General features: G+C 67.7%; 2 protein-coding genes across 2 annotated transcripts in view; one reads left to right on the plus strand and one right to left on the minus strand.

The window, feature by feature from the left end:
• The window catches only part of LOC106491476 (zinc finger protein 345-like), a 154,376-nt gene that overhangs the window by 72,335 nt on the left and 56,537 nt on the right, over positions 1–25,504 (plus strand). The window lies entirely within an intron of this gene.
• COL2A1 (collagen type II alpha 1 chain) lies at positions 638–21,289 on the minus strand. Its single transcript, XM_067313928.1, is given in 54 exon segments — positions 638–1,308; positions 1,423–1,665; positions 1,924–2,111; positions 2,359–2,647; positions 2,730–2,837; positions 2,937–2,990; positions 3,146–3,253; positions 3,357–3,410; positions 3,985–4,092; positions 4,292–4,345; positions 4,614–4,721; positions 5,275–5,382; positions 5,466–5,627; positions 6,009–6,062; positions 6,143–6,196; positions 6,349–6,456; positions 6,546–6,599; positions 6,686–6,739; positions 6,828–6,881; positions 6,981–7,034; positions 7,129–7,236; positions 7,347–7,445; positions 7,573–7,617; positions 7,705–7,758; positions 7,893–7,946; positions 8,161–8,214; positions 8,410–8,463; positions 8,558–8,656; positions 8,743–8,796; positions 9,806–9,904; positions 10,005–10,058; positions 10,142–10,249; positions 10,740–10,793; positions 11,769–11,867; positions 12,671–12,715; positions 12,948–13,046; positions 13,151–13,204; positions 13,374–13,418; positions 13,819–13,872; positions 13,999–14,043; positions 14,500–14,553; positions 14,819–14,872; positions 15,037–15,090; positions 15,219–15,272; positions 15,366–15,380; positions 15,382–15,411; positions 15,882–15,959; positions 16,131–16,232; positions 16,649–16,702; positions 16,822–16,854; positions 16,985–17,017; positions 17,301–17,317; positions 18,282–18,488; positions 21,202–21,289. Coding segments are annotated over 54 exon segments (4,413 nt in total). The 3' UTR covers positions 638–1,161.

Raw genomic sequence — 25,504 nt, forward strand, 5'->3', positions numbered from 1 at the left:
CCGCCGTCAGCAGTGCAAAATGTGTCCTTAAATTATATTTTCCATGCACAAAATAGCACTGTTTCCTTAGTGGGAAGAAGGGGTGTTAGAGGTTTTAGGGATCAATCCGTGCGCCTAGACTTAAGGAATGTTAAGAGAAACGTTTAGCGGCTCTTCCATCCTCCCGCAAACCTCTCCCTGCGTGTCCTGCTCGCCCCCTGGCTGTGGCCGGACCCATTTCCAGGAGACTTGGTCTCAGCCTCCCTCTTCCCACTGGTTTTACTGGGTTTTACTGGTTTCCTAGCCCCAGAAGAGAAAGCACGTGCCTCAACCCACCCTGGCACCGTCGCAGGGGTGAGGGGGAACGAACGATCCTGCAGAAATCTCGCAGCTGCAGTGTTTGCTCCCGGTGTTTCAAGCTTTTTTTCACTTATTTTTTTCCCCGTTTTTTTTTTCCTCCTCTCATTTTGAGTTTTTTTTCTGCGTTTGAGATAGCTTCAAACCAGTAAAGCCTAAGATTTGCCCTTAAAACTTCCTTTATCGTGGCTGAGGAAGGGGGGGGGGGAAAAGCCAACGAACTGAGAAAGGGCCGCAAAGGGCAAGAGCCTGCAGCAAACGCGTCCGGCGAGAGACGAAAAGAAACACAGCGCAGATCGACTTGTACTTTCCACCAAAGGTTTTTTTTTTTTTTATATCAATCGATGTTAAAAAATACAGACTTGTTTTACAATAATAGCACCATTTTTGTTGTATTATACATAGCACTCCTGCTGGTGATACACACGGGGAGGGACGGGGACGGGAGGGGATTAGTTTATACCCGGACCTGGGAGATCCCTTTTGCGGGGAGGCGCCTTCGTACCTGCCAGTTAGATTCCCACCTCCGCCTGACCCAAAAATAGGTCTTACAGGAAGACAATAAATAAATAAGACCGTGGTTTTATTTCGCAGTCTGCCCCGTGACGGCTTTGGCAATAGTCCCAAACGGAAGCGCCTGAATCGAGGGGGATTTGGGGGTCGTTTCAGCCATTCAGTGCAGAAGTCGTCCGAGTGATTGGAAAGTACTCAGGTCCTTGGGGGTGGGCGTTTTTTTTTTTTTCCTGCTCGTTTTTTTAACGGTATTGGGCTGGATTAAAAAACAAAAAACCAAAACAGACAAACACACAAATAAAACAACTCTTTTTACAAGAAGCAGACTGGGCCAATATCCACGCCAAACTCCTGCTCGGCTCCACCAATGTCCATAGGTGCAATATCTACAATGGGCAGGCGTGAGGTCTTCTGCGATCGGTATTCGATGACTGTCTTGCCCCATTTGCCAGTGTGTTTCTGCGAAGGAAGCGAGCGAGGAGGGAGGTTATCGGACGTCCCGGAGCCATCCGAACCCGTGACACCTCCTCGTGGCCCGAACGGGGCTTGGTGGCCCCCCCACCAGGGACTTACTGTGCAGCCGTCCTCCAGGGCACTGTATGTGAACCTGCTGTTGCCCTCGGCTCTGATCTCCACGTCGTTGGAGCCCTGGATGAGGATGGCTTTCTTCAGGTTGCCCGACTCCTCGTCCATGTAGGCGATGCTGTTCTTGCAGTGGTAGGTGACGTTCTGGGAGCCTTCGGTGGACAGGAGGCGGAGGAAGGTCATCTGGATGTTGGCAGTGTTGGGAGCCAGGTTTTCATCGCCGTAGCTAAACTGCAGGGAAAAGGAGAGACGTTGTTAGAGCCCGCAGGGGTTGCGACGACCCTTTTGAGGGGACTTCCACACCTAACGTTCCTGGATGGCTGCGAAAGTCGCAGCCTTTTCCCTTTGCTTTGCAGAGCTAAACCGACCCACTCCATACTTTCAAGATAATCCTCAAAAACGGCCAGTTTACGATCCTTGAAAACGCCTTCCCTTGCTCAGCCTCCCATCCCACGCCCGGTGCGCAACGTGGACATCGGGGATGCTTACGTGGAAACCGCCGTTGATGGTCTCCGCAAACCAGATGTGCTTCTTCTCTTTGGTCTTGCTGGTCCACCAGTTCTTCTTGGGGATGCTGCTCGGGGTCGGGTAGACGCAGGTCTCGCCCGTCTCCATGTTGCAGAAAACCTTGATGGCGTCCAAGGTGCAGCCCTGGTTCGGGTCGATCCAGTAGTCTCCTGCAGCGGGGAAGATGAGCGGCATGTGTTAATGTCAGGTTTGGGAGAAGCCAAGTCTGGCGTGCCGATTCCCGGGAAAATGGGGGTTGCGTGTGGGGGGATTCAGCGGTGCAGAGGAGGAAGAGGAGAGCCTGAAGGTCTTATGGGCCAGGAGCAAAGAGTGGTGCAGATCCGGCTGCTCTCCTGAGTGCCGGGCTGGGTGAAGAGGGACGGGCAAGGCGATAGGCAGCAACAGGGAGGCTCTTACCGCTCTTCCACTCAGGATGGCAGAGTTTGAGGTCGCGGCAGGTCCTGGCCGGGTTCTTCTTGGAGCCCTCGGGGCTGCGGATGCTCTCGATCTGGTTGTTGAGGGACTTCAGCGTGGCGTCCACCTCGACGTCGTGCTGCCGCAGGCCACCGGCCGCCTCGTCCGCCCGCATGTAGCGGATGGGATCGGGGCCCTTCTCCACCTGGCCGAGGCCAGCGAAAGCGGACATGTCGATGCCGGTGCCTGGGGGGCCAGGAGGACCAGGAGGACCAGGATTTCCAGGGGGACCCTACGAGAGCAAGAAGACGTGGTCTTGACGATCTGGTTTGCAAGCCAGAGCCTCTTCCCGGCCACTTTGGCCTTTCACTCACCGCAGGACCTGGTTCCCCACTCCGTCCGCGGGGGCCGGGAGGACCGATGGGGCCGGGCATGCCGTTGGAGCCGTCTTTGCCAGAGGGGCCGACGGGGCCTGGGGGACCCTAGGAGAGAGCCCCAAAGGGAGTCAGCGCAAGGCGCCGGGAATCCAGGGTGCACCGAGGACGGAGGCGCCCCGGGAAGACCCCACCGGCAGGACTTACCCTGGGGCCGGAGGGACCAGCGGGACCAGCAGCACCTTGGTCTCCAGAAGGACCCTGCGGAAGGAGAAAAGCGGCCGGTTACCTGCCCGCGTTGGAGGTGAGGGATGCTCTTCCCCAGCGCAGCCGACGCACGGCTCCCTCCATGGCTGGAGCGATCCTGGGAGCAAGATCCGGAGGCTCTTGCAGGGCAGAGTGTCGGCGACACTTACGGGAGGTCCGGGAAGACCTTGCAGCCCGGTGAAGCCTCGGTGACCCTTCAGCCCTCTCTCTCCAGCCTCGCCGGTCTCACCCTTGTCTCCGCGAGGACCTTGGGGACCCTGGAAGCAGAGCGGAGCGGCCGTCGGGCACAGGCGGGAGACCGAGGGCGCCGCGGGAGCCCGGCGCAGCGGGCGCCGGGGCCGGGCGACGAGCAGTACTCACCGGCATGCCCCGAGCGCCGGCGGGACCGGAGGGACCCATGGGTCCTTGGGCACCCTGGAGAGAGAGAAGAGGGGAGTCGGCGGGAGCCGGGCGATGCCGTCGGGGACTCTCCGAACCAGCCCCGACGGGTGGCCGAACCCCGACCCGCGAGCCGGAGCCTGGCGCCAACCTGCTCCCCGCCGCACCAGCAAAAAGCAACGGCGGCTGGTTCAAAGCAGCATCCTTAAATACTCCGAGCCGGAGCGTTTGCGCCAAATAATCCCCTTCCCACCGCGAGCCATTTGCAAATAACCCTGGCAGCTTTTCCCTGCCTGAGGCTCCCGGGGTGTTTGGTGCTCCCCGGGCAGCGCTTGTGCGCGTGCAGAGACCTAACTGGGCTCCAGACACTAATGAATCCTCCGGAAGCTGCTCCGAACGGCTGGCAGCCGCTAACGGGACCCCGGGCGCCGCTCGGAGCTAGCGACAGCCGCCCAAACTGTGCCCGCCCGGCTCTTCCGATTACTCCGAGCTTTTAATTGCACCCCGGGCGACGCCGTCAATTATTCCGGCGTTTATCCGTGCCTCGCTTAACGAGCCCCTAAACCCAACGAGCCGTCGCCCCGGCCGCACGGCGGGCGCCGGCACTCACCGATTCGCCTCTGTCGCCTTGTTTGCCGGTGGGACCGACGGGGCCGGGAGCGCCGGGGGCTCCGGGAGCGCCGGGAGCGCCCACGGGACCCGTCTCGCCGCGGTCGCCCTGTACGGAGACAACGGGGCCGTGAGGGTGGCGCGGATCCTCGGCAGCTCCGCGGGGCGAAGGATGCTCGGGAAGGGACACTCGGCGCCGGCACCCTGGGTGCTTGCGGCTGAGGGAAGGGGCTTTTTGGCCAAAAAAAGGGGAATTTTTGGCCAGGAGATGGGACTTCAGGGATGGTTTTCCCGCGGGGTGACCTCACCTTCACGCCGGCGGCGCCGTCTCTGCCCGGGGGGCCGTCGGAGCCGGGGGTGCCCTGCGGACCAGGAGAGAAGTTACATCCCCGATGGAGCGTTTCCCCATGGAGGGGAGCAGGATGCATGCAAAATCATGGGAATTGGCTATTAAATCCCCCCTGGCAAAGCAAACATTGTGCCGAGCTGCACAACCCCCCCACCCCGGGCTCTTGCAGCAGGAATCGATGCCCAGTGCCAGGATTTTGGATACAGCCCAGGATTGCGGCACAGCTCCGGCTCCTTCCAGCCTGATCCCTTTCCCAACCCGCTGGCCGGTGTTTCGCCTACCTCTCGCCCAGGTTCGCCGGAGGGACCCGTCAGCCCGGGGGGACCCACGGGGCCGGGGGGGCCGCGGTCGCCCGCGGAGCCGGGAGCTCCTTGTTTTCCAGGTTCGCCCTAGACGGGAGGAGAGAAGAGGGGAGACGCCGCCGGTGAGCCGCGCACGAGGCGTCCCTGCGCCTCCCTTCGCCCGGCGGGCGGCTGATTTTAAGCCTTCCAGACCCCCCCAAAGCAAAAAAGCATCAACCCCCCCCCCCCCAGCTGCTGCCCCCTGCGTTAATGCAAGAGCCACGCTGGCTCGTCGGGGCTGCAAATCGGCCGCCCCAGCGCCGGCGGCCCGAGCGCTTGCAGCCAGCGACTCCCGGCGGGGGAAACCCAGCTTTGCAAAACCCACGGCTGCATCCGGACGTGGGGCCAGGGAGGACTCGGAGCCGGTGGCGGAGCCGGTTGCCCCTTCCATCTTCCCGGTCCGAGGTGCCGACAGCCAGCACCGGGGCGGGGAGAGGAGCTGGGGACTCGCCGCTCTGCACGGCCAGCTCAGCCCTTGCCCCGACCGTCCCCACGTGCCGAATCCCCTTAAACCCCCCCTCGGGATTTTTGCCCCGTGCCGGGGGGCAGCGGGAGACCCGGCTCCGCTCTTTTCCGGCGCTGCCGCTGCGAAGCGACTCACCGACGGCCCCGGCAGCCCCGGGAAGCCTCTCTCGCCGCGCTGGCCGGGCAGACCGACGATGCCGCGTTGTCCCGCCAAGCCCTGGGGCCCGGGGGGGCCGTCGGGACCCTGCGAAAAGGCGGAAGACGGGGGCGGATGAGACCCAGCGCCGCTCCGCGCCGACGGAGCATCCCCCTCCCCAAAACACTTACCGCGGGGCCGTCCTCTCCGGGTTCGCCCTTCTCGCCGGGGGGACCGGCAGGACCTTGGAGACCGGGATCGCCGGCACGGCCTGGGGGTCCGGCATCACCACGAGCACCTTTGGGACCATCTTTGCCGGCGGATCCGGGCGGGCCGGGGGGGCCTGGGTTACCCTGGCAGGGGGGGAAGGAGAAGGAATCGGTGCAAATGCCGGTGGCTTTTCCACCTTCGCCCTCCCGATGCCGTTCGGGGCGGAAAGCGGAGGGAAATGCAGCCTCCTGATGCGCAGGGCGGGCTCCGGGTCTGCCCCCTGCCCCAAAACCCTTGGAAAGGCCCTTTCTATGGATTAAGGAATTGCCAAGAGCTGATGGGCATCGGCCCGGCGCTGTTGGGCTCAACATCTGCCCCCGGGGGGCTCGGAGTGAAATCCCTGAGCCGGGATGCGCCGTCCTTTCCCGCGCTTGGATACTGCCTTATGCACGGAGCAAGAATAAAAGCATCGTGCAAGGCGGGAGCGCGCGGAGGGGAACGATCCCGGCCGTCCCCGGACTCACGTTGGGGCCGGGCGGTCCGACACGTCCGGCGGCGCCGGGGAATCCGGTGGCTCCCTGGGCAAGGAGAGAAACACGGATGAGCCGCTCGGCTCCCGGCTCGCCCGCCGCGGCCTCCCCTTCCCAGCGGTACTCACGGGGGGGCCCTGGGCACCGCGGGCTCCTTTGGGACCGGTCACACCGGTGGGACCCTGCGAAGGGGGACAAAAACGGGGTCAGAAACACAACGGGATGCGGCGTCTCCGGCCCCGACGTTCCCATCAGCTGCCTGAGTTCGGCCCCGGATTTCTTTTTCCCGCTCCGGGAGGGTTTCGTGGGGTGCGGGAATGTTGGCTTCACCCACCTGTGGGCCAGGTGCTCCGGAAGGACCTTGGGGACCGGGAGCACCAGCGTCACCTTTCTGCCCGGGCTCTCCCTGCTCGCCTTTAGCGCCGGGTTGTCCGTCGGCCCCCTGGGTCGGGAAAAGGGGAGAGCGGCGGCCGTGAGAGCCGGCACAGCGCCGGCTGCGGGGGCTCAGGGTGGGGGGAGCCGAGTACTCACGGGGGGGCCGGCAAATCCGGCAGGACCGGGGGCTCCGGTCTCTCCGCGCTCGCCCTGCAACGGAGAGACGGGGAGGTTAAGGAGGGATGGGGACGGCTCGGAGCGCGGGGGCCACGGGGAGCTGCTGGCATCGCACTTACAGGGGCACCGCGGGCACCGGCAGCGCCGGATGGGCCGGGAGGGCCGGATTCACCCTGGAAAAGGAAGGATGGAGCAATGAGGAGGGGGTTTCCTGGTCTCTCCCGGGTGCAAGGCGGCAGCAGGGACCACCGGGGCTCTCACCTTCTCGCCGTTGGGACCGGCAGGGCCAGGGGGGCCGATGGGACCGGTCAGACCCTGCGGGAGAGAGGAAGATGAGGAGGAGCAGCCTTCGCCGGCCACCCAGGCCGGCACCGTCACCTACCGCCCCTTCCCGCGGGATCCCGTCTCGCTCACCCGCGCGCCGTCCTTGCCGGGAGCTCCCTCGGGCCCTTTCTCGCCGACGTCTCCCTGCGGGGCGAGACGGCGGGACGCTGAGCCGAGCCGAGCCGAGGCCCGACGCCGCTCGGGACGCCCGCCGCAGCATCCCGCCGGCGGCACTTACCCGGTCTCCCTTGGGGCCGGCGATTCCGGCTGCTCCTCGCTCGCCCGGCATTCCCTGCAGCCCGGGGGGGCCCTGGGCGCCGTTGGGGCCGGCGGGGCCGGTGGCACCCTAAAGCAGAGCAGAATCCGCGTGTCACCCTCAGCCGGGGCCCAGAAATCCCCCCCCCCCCCGCGGTGGCACCGGCACGGCGCCCGCCGGGTGTCACCGCCGTCACCTACCTTGGGTCCGTCGGTGCCCGGCGTGCCGGGGAGCCCGCGGGGACCTTGCAGCCCTTGAGCGCCGGGGGAGCCGCGTTCTCCGGGGAAGCCGCGTTCGCCCTGGCACGGAGGGGAGCGGATTAGGAAAGGGGCAGCGGCGGCGTGGGAACGGGAACAGGAACGGTCGGGCTCTGCCGGCCGCCGCGGTCGCGCCGAAAGCCGGAGCGCGGGAATGGGCCATACTCACTCTGGGACCGACGAGACCGGGGGTGCCGGCTTCTCCGGGAACGCCCTGCAGAAAGAGAGGGGTTTAAGGCTCCGCGCCGGGCGCCCAGCCAGGGGACGCGCGGGAAAATGCGGAGGGGACGGGTGACCTCACCTGGTCTCCGGGTTTGCCGCCCTCTCCCGGGGGGCCTGGCGGGCCGGGAAGCCCCTGGAGGGAGGAAAAGCAGTGGTGTAAGTGCAGCCGGCACGGGAAACGCTCCGGCAGCGCCCCGGAAAAACGCTTGCCAGCAGTGTCCCGAGCTGTGTCGGGGCTGAGCCCGGCTCGCTCTGCCCCCCGCTCACCTGGAAGCCGGAGGGTCCGGGGGCTCCTTGCTCTCCTCTCTCGCCGGCGGGACCCTGCGGAAAGGCCGGCGGTGAAGCGAACCCCGCCGGACTTTGGGAACGGGGTGGGAAACGGGGGCAGCCCCCGGCTTTGGGGCTCTCCGAGTCCCGTCACCGTCACCGGCAGGGCTGGGGCCGGCTGCTGCCCGGACCCCGCGGCGCTCCGGCCCCACCGGCCCCCGCTTCCAGCCATTTTGGGGTCCCGAATGAGCAAAACCGGGGCGCTCACCGCGGGTCCCGGCGGGCCGGCAGCTCCCGTCTCGCCGTCTTTGCCAGGAAGACCCTAAGGAGGAGAAACCCGGCTTCAGCTCGGCGCGACGCCCCGATGCCCCCTCGTGCCTCAGTTTTCCCACCCGGAGAAATGGGTTGAAGGGGAAACAGTCGCAGCGCCCATCCCGAGACACCGCAGGGGGGGCCACGATTCGGGTGCAACCCCGAAATCCCAAACCCCCAAATCCCGAAACCCCAAATCACTTACTCGCAACCCCGGGGCGCCAGGAAGTCCCTTCTCCCCGGCTTTTCCGGGCTCTCCCTAGAGGGAAGAGAAGAGCCGCGGTGACGGGGACGCCGCGGTGACGGGGACGCCGCGTTTCCCCGCCGCCCCGCGCCGCGTGTCAGATACTCACGTTAGCACCTTTGGGACCGGGGAACCCCATGACGCCGGGTTGTCCGCGAGCACCCTGCGGGCCGGGTGGGCCGGGGCGCCCGTCCTCGCCGGGAGCACCCTGCGGAGAAGCCGAGATGTGGACACGGGCCCCGGAAGTGCCCGGCCGCCCCGGCCCCCTTCCTCGCCCCCCGCGGCATCACTTACGGTCGGGCCGACTTTGCCTTGAGGACCAGCGTCGCCAGGGCGGCCGGTGAGACCCTAGGAGAAGAGGGAAGGGAAGAGGGGGCGGCTGCGGTAACTGGTGCTGGGTGTCAGGGTCCGACCTACCTCCGGCATGGAAAAGCGGGCGTTCCGGTCCTAGAGCTAATGGAGGAGGCTCCAAGGGATCCAGCCAACCCCAAAGAGCACCTTCACCAACCCCAAAGAGCATCTTAGCTAAACCCCAAAGACCACCTTGGCCAACCCCAAAGGCCACCTTAGCTAAACCCCAAAGAGCACCTTCACCAACCCCAAAGAGCATCTTAGCTAAACCCCAAAGACCACCTTGGCCAACCCCAAAGACCACCTTAGCTAAACCCCAAAGAGCACTTTCACCAACCCCAAAGACCACCTTCGTCAACCCCAAAGAGTGTCTTAGCTAAACCCCAAAGACCACCTGCACCAACCCCAAAGACCACCTTAGCTAAACCCCAAAGACCACCTTCACCAAACCCAAAGACCACCTTAGCTAAACCCCAAAGACCACCTTCACCAAACCCAAAGAGCATCTTAGCTAAACCCCAAAGACCACCTTCACCAAACCCAAAGACCACCTTCCCCAGCCCCAAAGACCACCTTCCCCAATCCCAAAGACCACCTTCCCCAATCCCAAAGACCACCTTCCCCAACCCCAAAGAGGTACCATGAGCCACCATGCATCACCGCCATCCCCGGTGGTGGCACTGACCCGGCCGAGATCTCCTCCCGGCCCCGAGGGACGAGGCAGTGGGCAGAGGCCGCTTGGGCCAACCCGACCCTCGTCTTCCTCCGTGCTGCTGCCGCCGGGCCGGGCGGCTTCGCCTCACCGAGGCTCCCGTTTAACGGGAAAGACCTGGGAGCCGGCACGGGGCTCGGCAGTGCCGCCGGGCGCCTCGTTTCCCGGGGAAGAAGGCTCCTTCCCGCGGGAAGCTGGGACCTTGCCGCATCCGGGCTCTTGGCACGGCCTCACCCTGCCGTTCCCAGCCCAGCATGCCGGATCCATCCCTCCCATCCCCGCCACAGTGCTCACCCTGGCGCCAGGCAGGCCGGGCTCTCCGGGGCGGCCGGGATCACCGGTGGCTCCTTTGGGACCGGCAAGGCCAGCGGGACCACGCTCACCCGGAGCACCCTGCGGAAAAACCGGGTGAGTTTGGGGGTGTTCGCGGGGGGCATCCCCGGAGTCCCCCCCCCCCCCTTCCATCACCCCCTCCCTGACCCGGACGTCCCACCTTGGGTCCGGCCAGCCCATCCTGTCCGGGGAAGCCGCGATTGCCGGGAGCACCCTGAGGGAGGAAGAAGAGGAGGAGCGAAGTCAGGGCGGGTGGTGGCGGGTGGCCCGCGCCGCGGGGACGGGGCGCCCACGCACCCGCTCGCCGGGGGGTCCGACGGGGCCGGCGGCGCCGGGCTCTCCGCGCGCTCCTCTCTTGCCTTCCTCGCCAGACGGTCCGGGAGCACCCTGGGGTCCTGCGGGGCCCTGAGGAAGAGGAGGAGAGCGGGTCAGAGCGAGCCTTCCTCGTCCCGGAGGGAGGGGGGGGGTGACAGCACCGAGGTTTGGGGGGGTCCCGTGGGGCAGGGCAGGATGGGGATGTGCCGGAGGGGAGCGGGCGGGGGGGACACGGCAGCGAGACGGCGCCATTCCATGTCACAACCACGCCGGGGCTCAGCAGCACCACTGTGGATCCGGCCCCGGCGCATTGAGGCTGGTTAATGAAGCGACGGGGGAATGTTCCCAGCCCCGGGAAAAGCCGGGAAGCCGGGAGCCGGCGCAACACAGCAGCTATTGTTCCCCCGCGGCAGAGCCGGCTCCGGAGCACGGGAGGGGGGCTGCTGCCCGGCGAGGGGCCTCATTAGGGGGAGAAGCTCGTTAGCCGCCTCCAAGAGGCTCCTTCCCGGCCGAGCGGTGGCGTTCCGGGCACGGGGACTGGCAGGGATGGAGGTGCCGGGATGGGCCTGGAGATACTCACCGTCTCGCCCTTGGGACCCTGCTCGCCTTTGAAGCCTGCGATGCCGGGTTCTCCCTGGGGGGGGGGGAAAAGAGGTGGATGGGCGCGGGATAAGGGCTCCCATCCCTGCCTCCAGCCCCATCCCGCTCTCCATCCTCATCCCCCTCCTCATCCTCATCCTATCCTTGTTCCCATCTCTCTCTTACCTGTCCCCTTCCCTGTCTCCATCCCACCCTCATCACTGTCCCTGTCCGCTTTCCTGTCCCCATCCTCATCCCTATCCTCATTCCCAACCCCATTCCTATCTCCATCCTCTCTGCTGTCCCATCCCCATCCCTGTCTCCATCCTCATCCTTGTCCCTATCCCCATACCCATCCTTATCCCCATCCCTGACCTATCCCTGTCTCCATCCCCACCCCTGTCTCTGTACCTGTCCCCATCCTATTCCCATGCCCCTTCCCATTCCTGTCCCTGTCTCCATCCTCATCTCCATCCTCATCCCATCCCTCTCCCCATTCTCTTTCCTGTCCCCATCCCTGTCTCTGTCCCCATCCCATCCTCGTCACTGCCTCTGTCCCATCCCTGTCCCCATCCTCCTCTCCATTCTCGTCCCCATCCTCATCCTTGTCCCTCTCCCTCTCCATCCCCATTCCTGGCCCATTCCTGTCCCTGTCTCCATCCTCATCCTCATCCTCATCCCCAACGCTATCCCCATCCCTGTCCCCATCCCCATTCCATCCTCTTTCCTGTCCCCATCCCCATCTTCATCCCCACCCTCATCCCCGTCCCCCTCGCTGTCCCCGTCCCCCTCCCGTTCCCAAGGGCCCCTTTGGGGACCCAGGAGCGGGTGTCCGGGGGGGGGGGGTGGCACAAGGGGGATTCGGGCAGGGGAAGGACCTGCCCCCGGGTGACACCCAGAGGGGACCCCAGAGGGGACCCCGCAGGGAGCTGGGGGCAAGGGGGCGGAGCCTGTGGTCAAGGGGGAGGGGCCAAGCCACCTGGGCGGAGCCTGGGCGAGGTGGGGGGGTTGGGGGGGGGGGGGCTCTTACCGTCTGGCCTTTGGGTCCCAGCGGGCCGGTGGCGCCCTGGGGGCCGGGGGGGCCGCGGGGGCCGGGGAAGCCTGGAGCGCCGGCGATGCCGGGGGCGCCCTGCCGGCAGCCGGTGGCCGTCAGCAGAGAGGCGCCGTGCGGTCCCCCCCCCCCAAACCATGTGTCCCCCCCGGCGTGTCCCCCCCCCCCGTATGTCCCCCAGCATCAGCCAGCAGCCCCTCCAGCCCCATGTCCCCCAGCGTCCCCAAGCGACTCCCAGCATCCCATGTCCCCCAGCATCCCCCTGTGTGTCCGTGTCCCTGTGTCCCCCCAGCATTCCCGTGGTGCTCCAGTGTCCCTGGGTCCCCATGTCCCCCAGCGTCCCCAAGCGACTCTCAGCGTCCCATGTCCCCCAGCATCCCCCTGTGCGTCCATGTGTCCCCCCAGCATCCCCGCGTGCCCCCAGCATTCCCGTGATGCCCCAGCATTCCCTCGTCCCCCAGTGTCCCTGTGCCCCCCCCCCATGGCCCCCAGCATCCCGCATCCCCCAGCATCCCGTGTCCCCCAGCATCCCGTGTCCCACCATGTCCCCCAGCATCCCACATCCCCCAGCATCCCGCATCCCACCATGTCCCCCAGCATCCTGCGTCCCCCAGCATCCTGCATCCCCCAGCATGTCCCCCAGCATCCCACATCCCCCAGCATCCCACATCCTCCCCCATCCCCATGTCCCGCCATGTCCCCCAGCATCCCACATCCCCCAGTATCCCCGTGTCCGCAAGTCCCCCAGCATCCTGCATCCCCAGTATCCCCCAGCATCCTGCATCCCCAGCATCCCCCAGCATCCCGCGTCCCCGGGGGGGGGGGGGCTCAGAGCACCCGGACCCTCCGCGCGGCCCCTCCCTCTCCGCAGCCCCACTCACCGCCGAGCCTTTGGCGCCGGGGATGCCGTCGGTGCCGGGATTACCCTGGGAGAAGGGGGGCACTGAGGGGGGGGGGGGGGCGCCCGGCTTTCCTGCGTGCCGCGGGGCCCCCCGTGCCTCAGTTTCCCCATCGCCCAGCGGCGGACACCCCCCCTCCCCCCCCCCAACCCCACGCCGTCCCGGTGGCACCTGGGCCGGGGGACGCGTGGGGACAGACACACGCTCCCCTCGCAAAGGGGGGGCCGGGAAAGGGGGGGGGGGGGACGAGGGTACTTACGGGAGCGCCGGAGGGGCCGGGAGAGCCGGGGGTGCCGGATTCGCCGCGGGGGCCTTGGGCGCCCTCGGGGCCTCGCGCGCCCGTGGGCCCAGCTTCGCCCTGCCGAGAGGGGGGGGGGGGTGAGGGGGGGGCACTTCCCATCTGCTCCGTGCCTCAGTTTCCCTGGCAGCCGGAGCGGGGGGGAAAACACGGCAGCACCTCACCTTCGAGCCGGGGGCTCCGGGGAAGCCGGGGGCTCCGGCGGGGCCGACGGGTCCCTGTGGATTTTGGGGGGGGGGGGGGGGGAGAGGAAAAAGAGAGCGTGAGCAGCCGGTGGGATGGGGGGGGCACCGGGGCCGGGCCGGGGGGGCAACTCGGCTCCTCGGTGCCGGATGATCCGGTTATAAGGGTGGATTTTGGGGGGGGGGGGAAGAGCCCCCTACTTACGGGGGGGCCGGCGGGGCCGGGGAGCCCGTCGTTGCCGCGAGCACCCTGCGGAGAGATGGGTGTCGATGGGGGGGGGGGGGGCAGAGCCCGGCCCCCCCCCAGCTGCACGCGCCGCCTCCGTCCCACCCTCCGAGGGGGCTTTTTGCCCCCCCCCCCTTAATTCCCGCCAGTGGGAAGCTTTGGGAGGGGGTTAACGCCTCCCCTCGGTGCCCCCCGCGGCTTCTTCCTCTTCCTCCTCCTCTTCCTCGCGGCAAGGTGAGGGGGAGGACGGATTTTGTGCTCCGGGACGCCCGGCATCCTCGAGGCCCCGCGTGGGGGGGGGGGGGGGGGGGGGGTTGCCCCCCCCCCCCGGTCCCCATTTCCCCCCCCATCCCCCAGGCAGCGGCTGCCCCCACGGCGGCACGCGGGTGCCCCTTCCCGTGGCGTCGGGGCGCCGGATACTCACGGCGGCGCCGGAGGGGCCGGGACGTCCTCTCTCTCCGGGCAGCCCGCGGGGACCCTGCCGGGGAGACGGTGGCGGGTGAGAGGCCTCGGAGCGGCGCCCGCCCCACCTTGTCCCCCACCCCGTCGTGTCCCCTCCCGCTGTGTCCCCCCCCCCCGTGTCCCCCCCCACCCGGCCACTCACCATGGGGCCCGGCGAGCCGTTCTCTCCTGGCGAGCCGGATTCGCCCTGCGAGGAAAAGGCGGAAAGGGTGAAAGCCCCGGCCGGGTGCCCGCTGCCGTGCCCCGACGCCACGGGGATGGGCTCCCTCCAGCCCCCAGGAACTGCTCGGCGCACCAGGGCAGGGTCCGCACCCCCGCATCGCGTGCCCTGACACCACGGGGATGGGCTCCCTGCCCCCAGGAACCGCTTGGCGCACTGGGGCAGGGTCCGTGCCCCGTGCCGCGTGCCCCGATGCCGTGGGGATGGGCTCCCTGCCCCGGGAACTCCTTGGCACGCCGGGGCATGGTCTGCAACCCGGTGTCACCTGCCCCGATGCCACAGGGATGGGCTCCCCACTCCCCAGGAACTGCTCAGCGTGCTGGGGCAGGGTCCGCAACCCGGTGTCACCTGCCCCGACGCCACGGGGATGGGCTCCCCGTCCCAGGGCAGGGTCCACACCTTGCATCTCCCGTCGGCGCTTACCTTGGCTCCGGGAGCTCCTGCCTCTCCTTTCGCGCCGTCCAAGCCGGGGTAGCCCTGGAGGAGGAGGAGAAGGAGGGAGAAGGGATCCGGGGTCACCCGCCAGCGGGGCCGGGCCGCGGGGGGGACCGGGGACGCCCGGCGGGGACTTACCCGGTGGCCTTTCACTCCGGGGAGACCCGGCGTCCCGGGAAAGCCGCGAGCGCCCTGCAAGCGAGCACAGAGAAAGGGGGGGTCGGGAGCGAAGGGGGGCGCGCGGAAGGCACCATCCCGGCGGGACGGCGGCCCCGGGAGGGACGGATGCAGCCGGATGCGGCCTCACCTGGGGGCCGGGAACGCCGCGTTCGCCAGATTTTCCAGGTTTGCCTGTCTCACCCTGCCGGGAAAAAGAGGAGAAAGTGGTCGGCTTTTTGGCCGGGCGAAAGGGATCCCGGCGCAGGCGGCGTGCGCCAGCCCTCCCCGTGCAACGAGCTGCCCGTTCTCAGCTGCCGCGGTGTGGCCAGGGCTCTTCCGACCGAGCGAGGCGGCCGGGCCACTTACGTCGTCGCCGGGTTTCCCAGGAGGTCCCGGAGGTCCCCGGGGACCCATCGGACCCTAGAAAGGCCAGAGACGGAGTGGGTGAGCGGGAGCTGCCGGCTGCAGGCGGCGACGATGCCAGGACTTTGGGGGGGGGGGGGGGGTGGAAAAAGGGGCTCATCCCGACTTGGCTTCCCGCTACTTACGGCAGCGCCGGGCTCGCCGGGCTCTCCGGGGTTGCCTTGAAATCCTTGCGGACCCTGCGGTGGGAAAAGGAGGCGTCAGCAAAGCCTGTGAGAGCCGTGGAGCGGAGTGGCCATCCCGCCGTTCCGGGGGGGGGGGCAGGTACTTACGGGAGCGCCGGTGGGGGCCGGGAGGGCCGCGGGGTCCCATGGGTCCCTGTGGGGATGGACAGAAAGACGGACGGCGGCGTCAGGGCCCCGCGAGCCGGGGAGGAATCAAGGAGCGGGCGCGAGCCGAGCGCGCCCGGCCCTGGCTCCCTTCCATGTTTACTGAGAGCCGCCTTCCATTTAGCGCTTGCCAAGCGGCACTCGCGGGCGGCGATTTCCAGCGGGAAGTTTTTCCGGCTCTCACGCGTTTCCCGGGAACAATCCCCCCCTTTCACATCCCGCCAGCCCTGGCTTCGACCCCTCGGCAAATGCCGGGGCGGGGATTAAGTCATGCCGGTGCTTCCCAAGCCCTCGGCTGCGGCACGGCGGGATTGCGCCCACCTGGCACCCACCCGGCAGCACCCAGCGACCGCAGGGAGGGTTCCCCCCCCCCCCCGCCCTGGTCAGGGACAGCGGCAGCATCCCCGTTTCCCGCGGAGCATCCGTCCGCCTGGGAAGGCGGTGGGTGCCTGGCATTACCATGGGGCCTTGCATGACGCCCATCTGCGCGCCTCCGGCCTTCTCGTCGAAGCCGCCCGCCATCTGTGCGGCGAAGTTCTGCGGAAAAGAAACCCGCGCGGCCCGCGGCTCAGATCCCGAATCGGCGCCGCGCGGCCCGGAACGGCCCCGTCAGGCGCGCCGCCGCGCCCCGGGATGCGCCGGGGATGCGGGCGCACAACCGGGAGGTTCCCACGCGATTCGGGGCGCCGAGCACCCCGATATACTCACTCCGCCAAGGCCGGGGGGACCGGGAGGGCCGGGAGGGCCGGGGGGACCGGGATTACCGGGGGTGCCGGGTTCGCCATCCCTGCCCCGGGGTCCGGGAGAGCCCTGCGGAGGAGAGAGACCAAAGTTTGAGTGGGAAAAAAGCTGGTTTGGCATCCGTGCGCCCCTTCCGATGGCTCGCACCGTCCCTGCCACCTGCGGGATGCTGCAGCCACCCCCAAATTCCCGAGCCCATGGTGGGATGCTGCAACCGCCCCCAAATTCCTGTGCCTACAGCAGGACACTGCAGCCGCCCCCAAATTCCCATGCCCACAGCAGGATGTCACAGCCACCCCCAAATTCCCGCGCCCATGGTGGGACACCGCAGCCGCCCCCAAGTTCCCGAGCCCGTGGCGGGATGCTGCAGCTGCCCCCAAATTCCCGCGCCCATGGCAGGATGCCGCAGCCACCCCCAAATTCCCGCGCCCATGGTGGGACCCTGCAGCCGCTCCCAAATTCCCGCGCCCCCCCGGGATTTTCACCTTCTCTCCTTTCTCGCCGCGGTCGCCTCGTTGTCCCTGCTCGCCTGCGGGACCCTGGAAGAGGCGACGAGCGGGGTCAGGGCGCCCCAGCGCTCCCCCCCCCCTCCCGCCGCCCCCTCCCCTCCCACAAATATGCCAGCAATGCCGGCAGAGGAACGCGCTCCCGCTCCCACCTGCGGTCCCGGAGGCCCTCGGGGTCCTATGACCTGGAGCGGGGGGAGAAGCACAAATTCAGGCGGGGTTGCGCTGTTTTTTGGGGGGGGGGGGGGGGTCCGGGGGGTGCTCAGCACCGCCGGGGCTGCCCCGCGCGGGAAACGCGGCGCGACGTGCACTTACATCTTTAATATCGCCGGGTTCGCCTTTCTGTCCCTGGAATGCAAAGCGCGGGTGAGCGGGATCGGTGCTTCCCTGGTTTTCCCCCTTTTTTTTAACGCCGTGACCCCCCCCTCCTCCCTCCATCCCGAATTTCGGCATCTCGCGCAAGGGCGATGCCCCGGCAGGTGACAAACTCGCCAGCCGCGTGCCCGGCCAGGAGGCCACGCCGGGGACCATTACCGAGGCCCAGCCTTGGATTTGGGGGGAAAAACGTGGGAAAGGGGGCCCCTCGGTGGGGAGGGGCCCCCTGCGTCGCGGGGGGGTGAAGCAGCCTCACCTTGGGGCCAGGTTGCCCTGTTGGGGGGGAAAAAAAAAGAGAGAGAAATTAGCAGCGGGACGCGCGGGGATGAGACGCTCCTGCGGCCGCAGCCCGGCAGCGCGGGGAACCGGGGACGTCGCGCGCGGGACCCCCGGGAACGGGGCGAAAACGGGGCCGGGGCTGGGGAGGGGGGAGACTCCCGCGAAGCCGGGGAGCAAAGCGGGACGGGGCCAAAGCGGGAAGCGGCAGCCGGGACGGAGCCCGCGCGCGGGTCGGGGCGGCCGGCTGCGTTTCGGGCTCAACCCTTCACCCCGCCGGGGAAGGGTCCGAAAAAGGCAACTTCTGCTTCGGGGGGGGGGGTTTGGGGGCGCCCGGACGTCGCCGTTCCCTACGGCAACGGGGCTGGGTTTGCGTCGAGGGCCGGGTTTTTCTTTCTTTCTTTCTGTTTTTTTTTTTTTTTGCAGACCACAATATTTGAATTTTCTCTTTCGGCAGGCGCTTCCGGGGCCGGCGGCGGCGGCGGGGGGGGGCTGCGGTTTTCCCGCGCTCGCGGCACCCGGGACCGCTCGCCGGCTGCCGTTCCCAGCCCACGGTTTGCGGTTAGGATAAAGCCGGCGGCTCCCCCGCGACGTCCCGCTGCGCGTGGCCAAAAAAAGAAAAGAAAAAGGGGTTTTCTAGGGATTCGACAAAACCTCGCTGGCCACCGCTCGGGGCGGAGAGCGCTTTGATGTGGCTGCGTAATGACCCTGGGGTGTCTTTAGCCTTGGTGGGGCTTTTCCAGCCAGCATTCCCGGCGTTCCCGGTGTGAAACCTCCTATTCCCAGGGCAAAAAATCCCGTTCCCGGGGCAAAACCTCCCGTTCCCGGGGTGAAATGAAGCAGAAGTTGCCTTTTCCCAGCGGGACCCCATGGATGAGTCGGGGCAGCTCATCCATCGCCGGTACCCGAGTCCGTTATCTCCGGTAATTTATTTATGGAAGGGAAATAAATAAATTACAACCGCTGGCGGCAGGCTGGTCAGTGGGGCATATGGGGCAGCACTCTCCGAAGGGGATTTCTGGGCTGGGACAGTCTCGCATCTCTTCACAGATAATCTCGTCACAGAGGATGGTCCCCGTGTCGCACACGCAGATACGGCAGGGCTCCGGTTTCCACACATCCTTATCGCTATATCTCTGCCCGTCCTGCACGCAGCTGCCTGCCTCCTCTGTGCCAAACGGGAAGGGCGGCGGGATGGAAGGGGCAGCCGGAAAGGAGAAGGGGGGGAAAAAGGATGGGGAAGGAGAAGGGGGAAAAAAGGATGGGGAAGGAGAAGGGGGAAAAAAGGATGGGGAAGGAGAAGGGGGAAAAAAGGATGGGGAAGGAGAAGGGGGAAAAAAGGATGGGAAAGGAGAAGGGGGAAAAAAGGATGGGAAAGGAGAAGGGGGAAAAAAGGATGGGAAAGGAGAAGGGGAAATAAATGGGAAAGGAGAAGGGGAAATAAATGGGAAAGGAGAAGGGGGAAATGGACGGGAAAGGAGAAGGGGGAAAAAGGATGGGAAAGGAGAAGGGGGAAAAAGGATGGGAAAGGAGAAGGGGGAAAAAGGATGGGAAAGGAGAAGAGGGGAAAAGGATGGGAAAGGAGAAGGGGGGAAAAGGATGGGAAAGGAGAAGGGGGAAATCAGTAGGAAAGGAGAAGGGGGAAATCAGTAGGAAAGGAGAAGGGGGGGAAAAGGATGGGAAAGGAGAAGGGGGGAAAAAGGATGGGAAAGGAGAAGGGGGGAAATGGATGGGAAAGGAGAAGGGGGGAAATGGATGGGAAAGGAGAAGGGGGAAATCAGTAGGAAAGGAGAAGGGGGAAATCAGTAGGAAAGGAGAAGGGAAAATGGGAAAGGAGAGGGAGAAATAGCATCACAGCATCGGCACGGCTCGCGGCATCGCCCCCCGCAGCCCCCGGGGTGGCCCGGGACGGGGGGGGACAGGTGACCCCGGGTGAGACCCCCCCGCCGCAGGCTGCTGGCGGGCGCGGGAAAGCGACGGGGCGCCCGGCGCGAAGCACCGCCGCGCTTGGAATAACTAAATCAACACACGGAAATACCTATATTAAAATAAAAGAAAAATAAAACCAAACCGCTGCGAGAGCCCTTCTGCTGCCGGGGAAGCCCCAAACGGCTCCTTCGCCGCCTCCCCCCCCCTACACCCCCCACCCCCCCCCACGGGGGGGGGGGAGGCTCTGGCCGGGCCCCCGAGCGGCTGCTTTTCTCATCAGCCGCCGAGCGAGCGGCAGCAGCCGCCGGGACCGGCGGGAGCGCGGGGCCGCCGCGGTGGCCCGGCCGCCGCCGCCAGCGAGGCCTTTTTGTGGGCCGGGGAAGGGGGGGGGTCCTGGGGGGGCCCCCGGCGGCGCCAGGCTTATGAATGCGGCTCTTCTGGAGCGGAACAGAGGCCTCGATTCACGGGCGCCCGCTCTAAATAAATAAGGGCAGCGGCCGGGCTCCATCTGGAAAGCATCGCCGCCAGCGCGCGCCGCCGAGCAGCCCCGGCGGCACAAAGGGGGATTGAAGCGCCCGCAACCTGCGGCGGGCGGGGGGGGGCGAGGAGGAGGAGGAGGAGGAGGAGGAGGAAGGACCGACCCCCCCCCCCTCCAGCCCCCCGGCCTCCAGCCCCCCCCGGCCTCCAGCCCCCATTGCCCCGCGGAGGCCGGCGCGGCGACGGGGCCCGCGGGGATGGTTTGGGGGCTGCGGGGGGGGGGGGCTGCGGGGGGACGATGGGAGGGGGGGGCTGCGGGGGGAGGTGGTGGGGGGGGCCGGCGCGACCCCCCCCCTTGTTTCCCCCCCCCCCCCCCCCCCCTGCAGCGCAAGCGAGCGGGCGCCCCGGTTCGGAGGGGGCCGGTGGGAAGCGGCGCCGGTTTTTGCCAGCGAGGCGGCGGTGGCGGCGGTGGCGGCGGGGGGGGGACACGGGAAGGGGGGGGGGGACACGGGAAGGGGCGGCGGGGGGGGGGGTCGAGCCCGGCGCGGGAAAAAGGGGGCGACGGAGCCGCGGGAAAGAGGAGCGCAGCCCCCCCCCTCCCCCCCCCGATCTGACACCCCAACCGGGGTCCCCCAACGCGCCCGGCGTCGCCCCTGCCCCGTCCCCGGTGCCCCCCCCCCCCCGCGCGGGGGTCCCCCAGGGTCCCCGGGACGCGGCCGGCGTCTCTGCGCCTTCCCCCCCCCCCTCCGGCCCCAGGACGTGTCCCCGGGCTGGACCCCAGGGTGACAGAGGTGTCCCCCGCCGTCCCCGGGCTGTTCCCGCTGCCCCAGGCCGTCCTTCACTGTCCCAAACAGGACCCCACTGTCCCCCGGCTGTCCCCTGCCGCCCCCGGCTGTCCCCCACTATCCTTATGCCGTCCCCACTGTCCCCCCTCTGTCCTATGCTACCCTCCCTCTGTCCCCGCTGTCCTACAGTGTCCCCCACTACCCTTATGCCATCCCCACTGTCCCCCGCTGTCCCCCAGTGTCCTATGCCATCCCCCTCTGTCCCACACTGTCCCACACTGTCCCCAACTATCCGCATGTCCCCGCTGTCCCCACTGTCCCCGCTCTGCCCCATGCTGTCCCCCTCTCTGTCCTTACACTGTCCCCCGCTATCCTCACACTGTCCCCCCCGTCCCATATTGTCCCCCACTACCCTTACGCTGTCCCCCCACTGTCCCATACTGTCCCCCCTCTGTCCCCTGCTGTCCCCCACTATCCTTACACTGTCCCATACTGTCCCCCTCTGTCCTGTACTGTCCCCAACTGTCCCACGCTGTCCCCCACTGTCCTTATACTCTCCCCCACTGTCCTTATACTGTCCCCCCCGTCCGTATTGTCCCCCCCTGTCCTTACGCTGCCCCTGTGCTGTCCCCCCCCCGTCCCCCGCGGTCCCCCGGCGGCGGGGGGGTCCCGGGCTCCCGGGGCACTCACGGAGGTCGCGCTGCTGGGCGGCGGCGGCGGCGACGAGGAACGCGACGGCGGCGGCGGCGAGGCGGAGCGGGCGGCGGCCGGCGGGCATGGCGAGGCGCCCCTCACCGTGCGGCGGGCCGAGCAGTGCCGCGCCGCCCCGCCGCCGCCTATATGTGCCGGGCGCGGCCCCCCGCGCCCTGTAACCCGAGCCGGGCCGGGCCGGCCCCCCCCCCCCGGCCCTCCCCCGCCGGGGAGGGAGCGCGGGGCACCGGCGGAGCTGGGGGGGGGGGGGGGGAGCGGGCCAGGGCGGCGGGGGCACCGGCACCGCGGGTCCCCCCCCCCCCGGACCCGGCTCCGTGTCCCCCCCCCCCCCAAACCCCCGGACTCGGGTCCCTCCTCCCCGACCCGTGGCGAAGCCCCACGTCCAAACGTCGTGGGGGGGGGGCGGGGAAGGGGATTTCCCCCCCCCCCGAGTCTGGGAGGGTCCTGGGGGGGGGGCTGAGCCTCCCCCCCCCCCGGCCAAAATCCTGGAGGTCCGGCGGGGCCTGAGACCCTCCTCCTAGGGGTGCTGGGGGGCTGAAACCCCCATCCTGGGGGGGCCTGAGTGTCGTCCCTCCCCCCCCCCCCCCCAATCCTGGGGGAGTCCTGGGAGCCTGAGGTTCCCCCCCTCCCAAAATCCTGGGGGTCCTGGGGGTCCTGCCCCCATCCTGGGGGTCATGGGGGGGCTGAACCCCCCCGGGGGGCCTGAGCCCCCACCCCCAATCCTCAGGGTCCTGAGGGGCTGAATCCCCCTCCTGGGGGTCCAGTGGGTCCTGGGGGGGGGCTGAACCCCTCCATCCTGGGAGGCCTGAGTCCCCCCCCCCCAATCCTGGGGGTCCTGGGGGCCATATCCCCCCTCCCATCCCATCCCCTCTTACATGGGGGTGCCAAGCCCCTTTGGGGGGGGGCTCTTTGGTTTGTAGCTGAAAAAGGGGGTTCAAGCCCCAAACTGTGACACAGGACCCCCCCCCCCAGCTCAGCTTACCCCCCCCCAAATCATTCATCTGCCTGGATGCGGGCCCAGCAGCATCCCCTCCCCAAATAACAGGGGGTGCAAATTGGGGGGGGGGGGCAGGACCTGATCCCTCCAAGCCCCCCAAAACTGTCCCCGAGGACACCCCAGACTTGCAAACATGGGTTCTCCCCATGGGGGGGGGGGATAGGATGACGGGGGGGGGGGGGGGAATGTCCCTGCACCCCCAAGCAGTGATGGGCGACTGTGGTGGGGGCTTTGCAAGGGGGGGGGGTGAATATATGTTTTCCAGCCCTTGGCAGCACCCCGGGGCCGGCTCCGGCCCCCCCTTTCCCACCCCCCCCCCCAATGCCACGTGCGCACCCGGCCCCGCTGGCCGGAGCACCCTGGCTGGAGGTGCCCAAAGCGTCCTGCCCCCCCCCGCCCCCCCCCCCGGGCGATGCAGACGGGGAGGGTGCTGGGTGCCGTCAGGTGATGGACGGGGCCCGGCCCGGCCTTTAAAAGAGCTTCGCGGCTCCGGGAGCAGCTCCGGGCTGCGGAGCCGTGGCCATGCCGGAGGGGGGGGCCACCGGCTCCCCCCCCCCAAAAAAAATCCCCATCCCAGGCAGCCGAAAGGGGCCTCCGGCAGCTCCGCATCATCCCAGCTCGCTCGCAAAGGGGGCTGAGAAACAGAGCCAAAAAGCTGGGGGGGGGGGGGGGGGATGTTGTACCCCCATCCCGCGATGCTCAGCCGGATAAAATCCAGATAAAATCCAGGAGCAAATTCCCCGTGCTGATAGCACTCCCGGCTTTGCACCGTCCCCGCAGCCCGAATTTCTGCCTGAGGTCCTGGGGGGGCAAAAAATAAATGGGGGGGGGATTTTCGGCAGCAGGAGGGTTGTGCTTTTGCATTGGGGGTTTTGCAAGGGCGAAACTGGGGGGGGGGGGTGCAAAGCCCCCGAGGTGCCCGGCGAAGGGAGGGAGCTGAGGGTCTCGCCGGCGCCGGCGCCGCTCCGAAGCCTTTGGTGGTCCGAGCGCGGAGGCGGGAGAGCCCCCGCGGCCCGGGAGGAGTTTCCCGGAAAGGCCGGAGGGCCGCTGGCCCCGGCGGCTCCCCGAAGGCGCATCGCGCCGCCCGCACAACAAAACCCCTCTTCTCTCGCGCGACGCCAAGGCTTCTCCCCCGCTTTCTCCCGCCGGAGAAGCGGCGTGGGCAGCCCGGCCGCTCCGCTCGCTCCGGGCTCCCCAGGACGCTTGTCCCCAGCAGCCGTGGCTGTTCCCGATCCCCCCCCCTCGGGCTCCGGGAGCTGGCGCTTTGCCGGGTGTTTTGCAGTCCCTGGGCTGGACCCCGGCCCCAGCCCGCAGCCCCCTTTTCTCCCATCGTGAAGGTGTCCGGGGAGGATGGAGCCAGGGACGGAGAAGGATTGGGTCAAAGAAGGACGGGACTGGGGAGGGATATGGCCAAGGAAGGACGAGGCTGGGAGGGGATGGAGGCAGAAAAGGATGGGACCAGGGAAGGATGGGACTGGGGAGGGATGGGGCTGGAGAAGGATGGGACCAGGGAAGGATGGGGCTGGGGAGGGATGGGACTGGAGAAGGATGGGACCAGGGAAGGACAGGGAAGGACAAGGCTGGAGAAGGATGAGACCAGTGAAGGACAGGAGCAGGGATGGATGGGACCAGGGAAGGATGGGATCAGGGAAAGATGTTGCTGGGGAAGGATGAGGCTGGGCAAGGATGGAGCTGAGCAAGGATGGGACCAGGGAAGGATGGGGCTGGGATAGGATGGGACCAGGGAAGGATGAGACCGGGGAAGAATGGGACCAGGGAAGGATGGGATCAAGGAAGGATGGAGCTGGGGAAGGATGGGACCAGGGGAAAGATGAGGCTGAGGAAGGATGGGATCAGGGAAGGATGAGGCTGGGAAGGATGGAGGCGAGCAAGGATGGGACTGGGCAAGGATGGAGTTGGGGAAGGATGAGGCTGGGAATGATGGAGCTGAGCAAGGCTGGGACCAGGCACGGATGGATTGGGGAAGGCCGGGGCCGGAGCGCAGCTGCGGCTCATCCAGCCCTTGTCTCCCCGGGCCGCACTGCCTTCCCGCAGCTCCGGCAGGGCGCTGAGCCCCGCACACAGCCGGCACCGGCACCGGCACCGGCCTCCTCCCGGCCTCTCCGCTGCCCCGAAAGCCTCCCAGGAGGCCGGCGCCGCACAAAGCCCGTGTGTTGCCGGGTGCCGCCGGCAAACTCGGCCAAAAATAACTCCCGCGCCCGTCGGCGGGGAGGCGGCGGCTCCGGCCCCGCGTGCACAGCGCCGCGAATCCAGCCCCGGCCGTAAACCAGGGGCCGGGATGGGCCGAAACCCCCCGCGAGCGCCGGCGGCTGCTTGGTGCTGGGCAGAAGCATCGTTCGGGGCGGGGGGGCGAATCCGCCGCCGGCTTTGAGCCTGGCTCGGCTGCCGGCTCCGTTTGCAACTGCTCCGGGAGGTTTTTTTGCCTTTGGAGAAAGCCGGGAGGGAACCAGGTGCCTAAAAACTCCCGGTCGCTCTGCAAACCACTTCCAAACTGGCCCAGGCTTCCCCAAAATGGGCGCTCCTGCTCCGCGCTGGCACCGGGTCACGTGGGGTGACGCCACCGTGCCTCAGTTTCCCCAGCCAGCCGGGGACGCGAAACCCCCCGGCAGCAGGTGAAGGAGCCTGCGCGGCCCTTGGCAGCGGGTGGCTCCGGAGAGGGGCCAGGAGCTGGCTCCGACCGGCGCTTTCCAGTGGAAAAACGGCGCCGGGAATCAACAACGCCACGGCCCCTCCTTCCCGCCGGCTCTTCCCGTTAACCGGCAGGGTCCCGGGCTGCCGGCGGCTCCGGCGCGGGGCCGTTTGCAAGCTCGGGCCGGGCGCAAGGGGAGCGGAGCGGAGCAAAGCGCATTCCTCCGGGCCGAAGGTCTGCGGCAACAGGAGGTTTTGCCTTTGCCCAGCTCTCGCCGGCCCTTTTCCCGCGGCCGAGCTGGAGACGCTGGGGATTAGCAAAGCCCGAAGGCCCCGACGGCCCCCTTTTTTAGGGAAGGCACAGGGAAAACGCAGTGTTACAGAGTGGTTGCGGCTCCCAGGCCGTTAAAGCCACGCGAGGGAGCATTGGAAACCCGATTTCCTCCAGATCGGTGTTTCCCACGTGGGTTTTGGGCTGCGGCTGCCTTCCTCCCCGTGCCACCCGCCGCTGCTGCAGCTGGAGCCCGGCGGAGCTGCCGCCCCCAGCCCACTGCCAAACTGGGCTGCAGGGGGCTGAAAGGGGCTGAAAGGGGCTGCAATGGTTTGCAGTGGGCTGCAATGGGTTGCAGTGAGCTG

The sequence above is a fragment of the Apteryx mantelli genome, chromosome 33 (genome assembly GCF_036417845.1).
Source record: "Apteryx mantelli isolate bAptMan1 chromosome 33, bAptMan1.hap1, whole genome shotgun sequence".
NCBI classification, from domain to species: Eukaryota; Metazoa; Chordata; class Aves; order Apterygiformes; family Apterygidae; genus Apteryx; species Apteryx mantelli.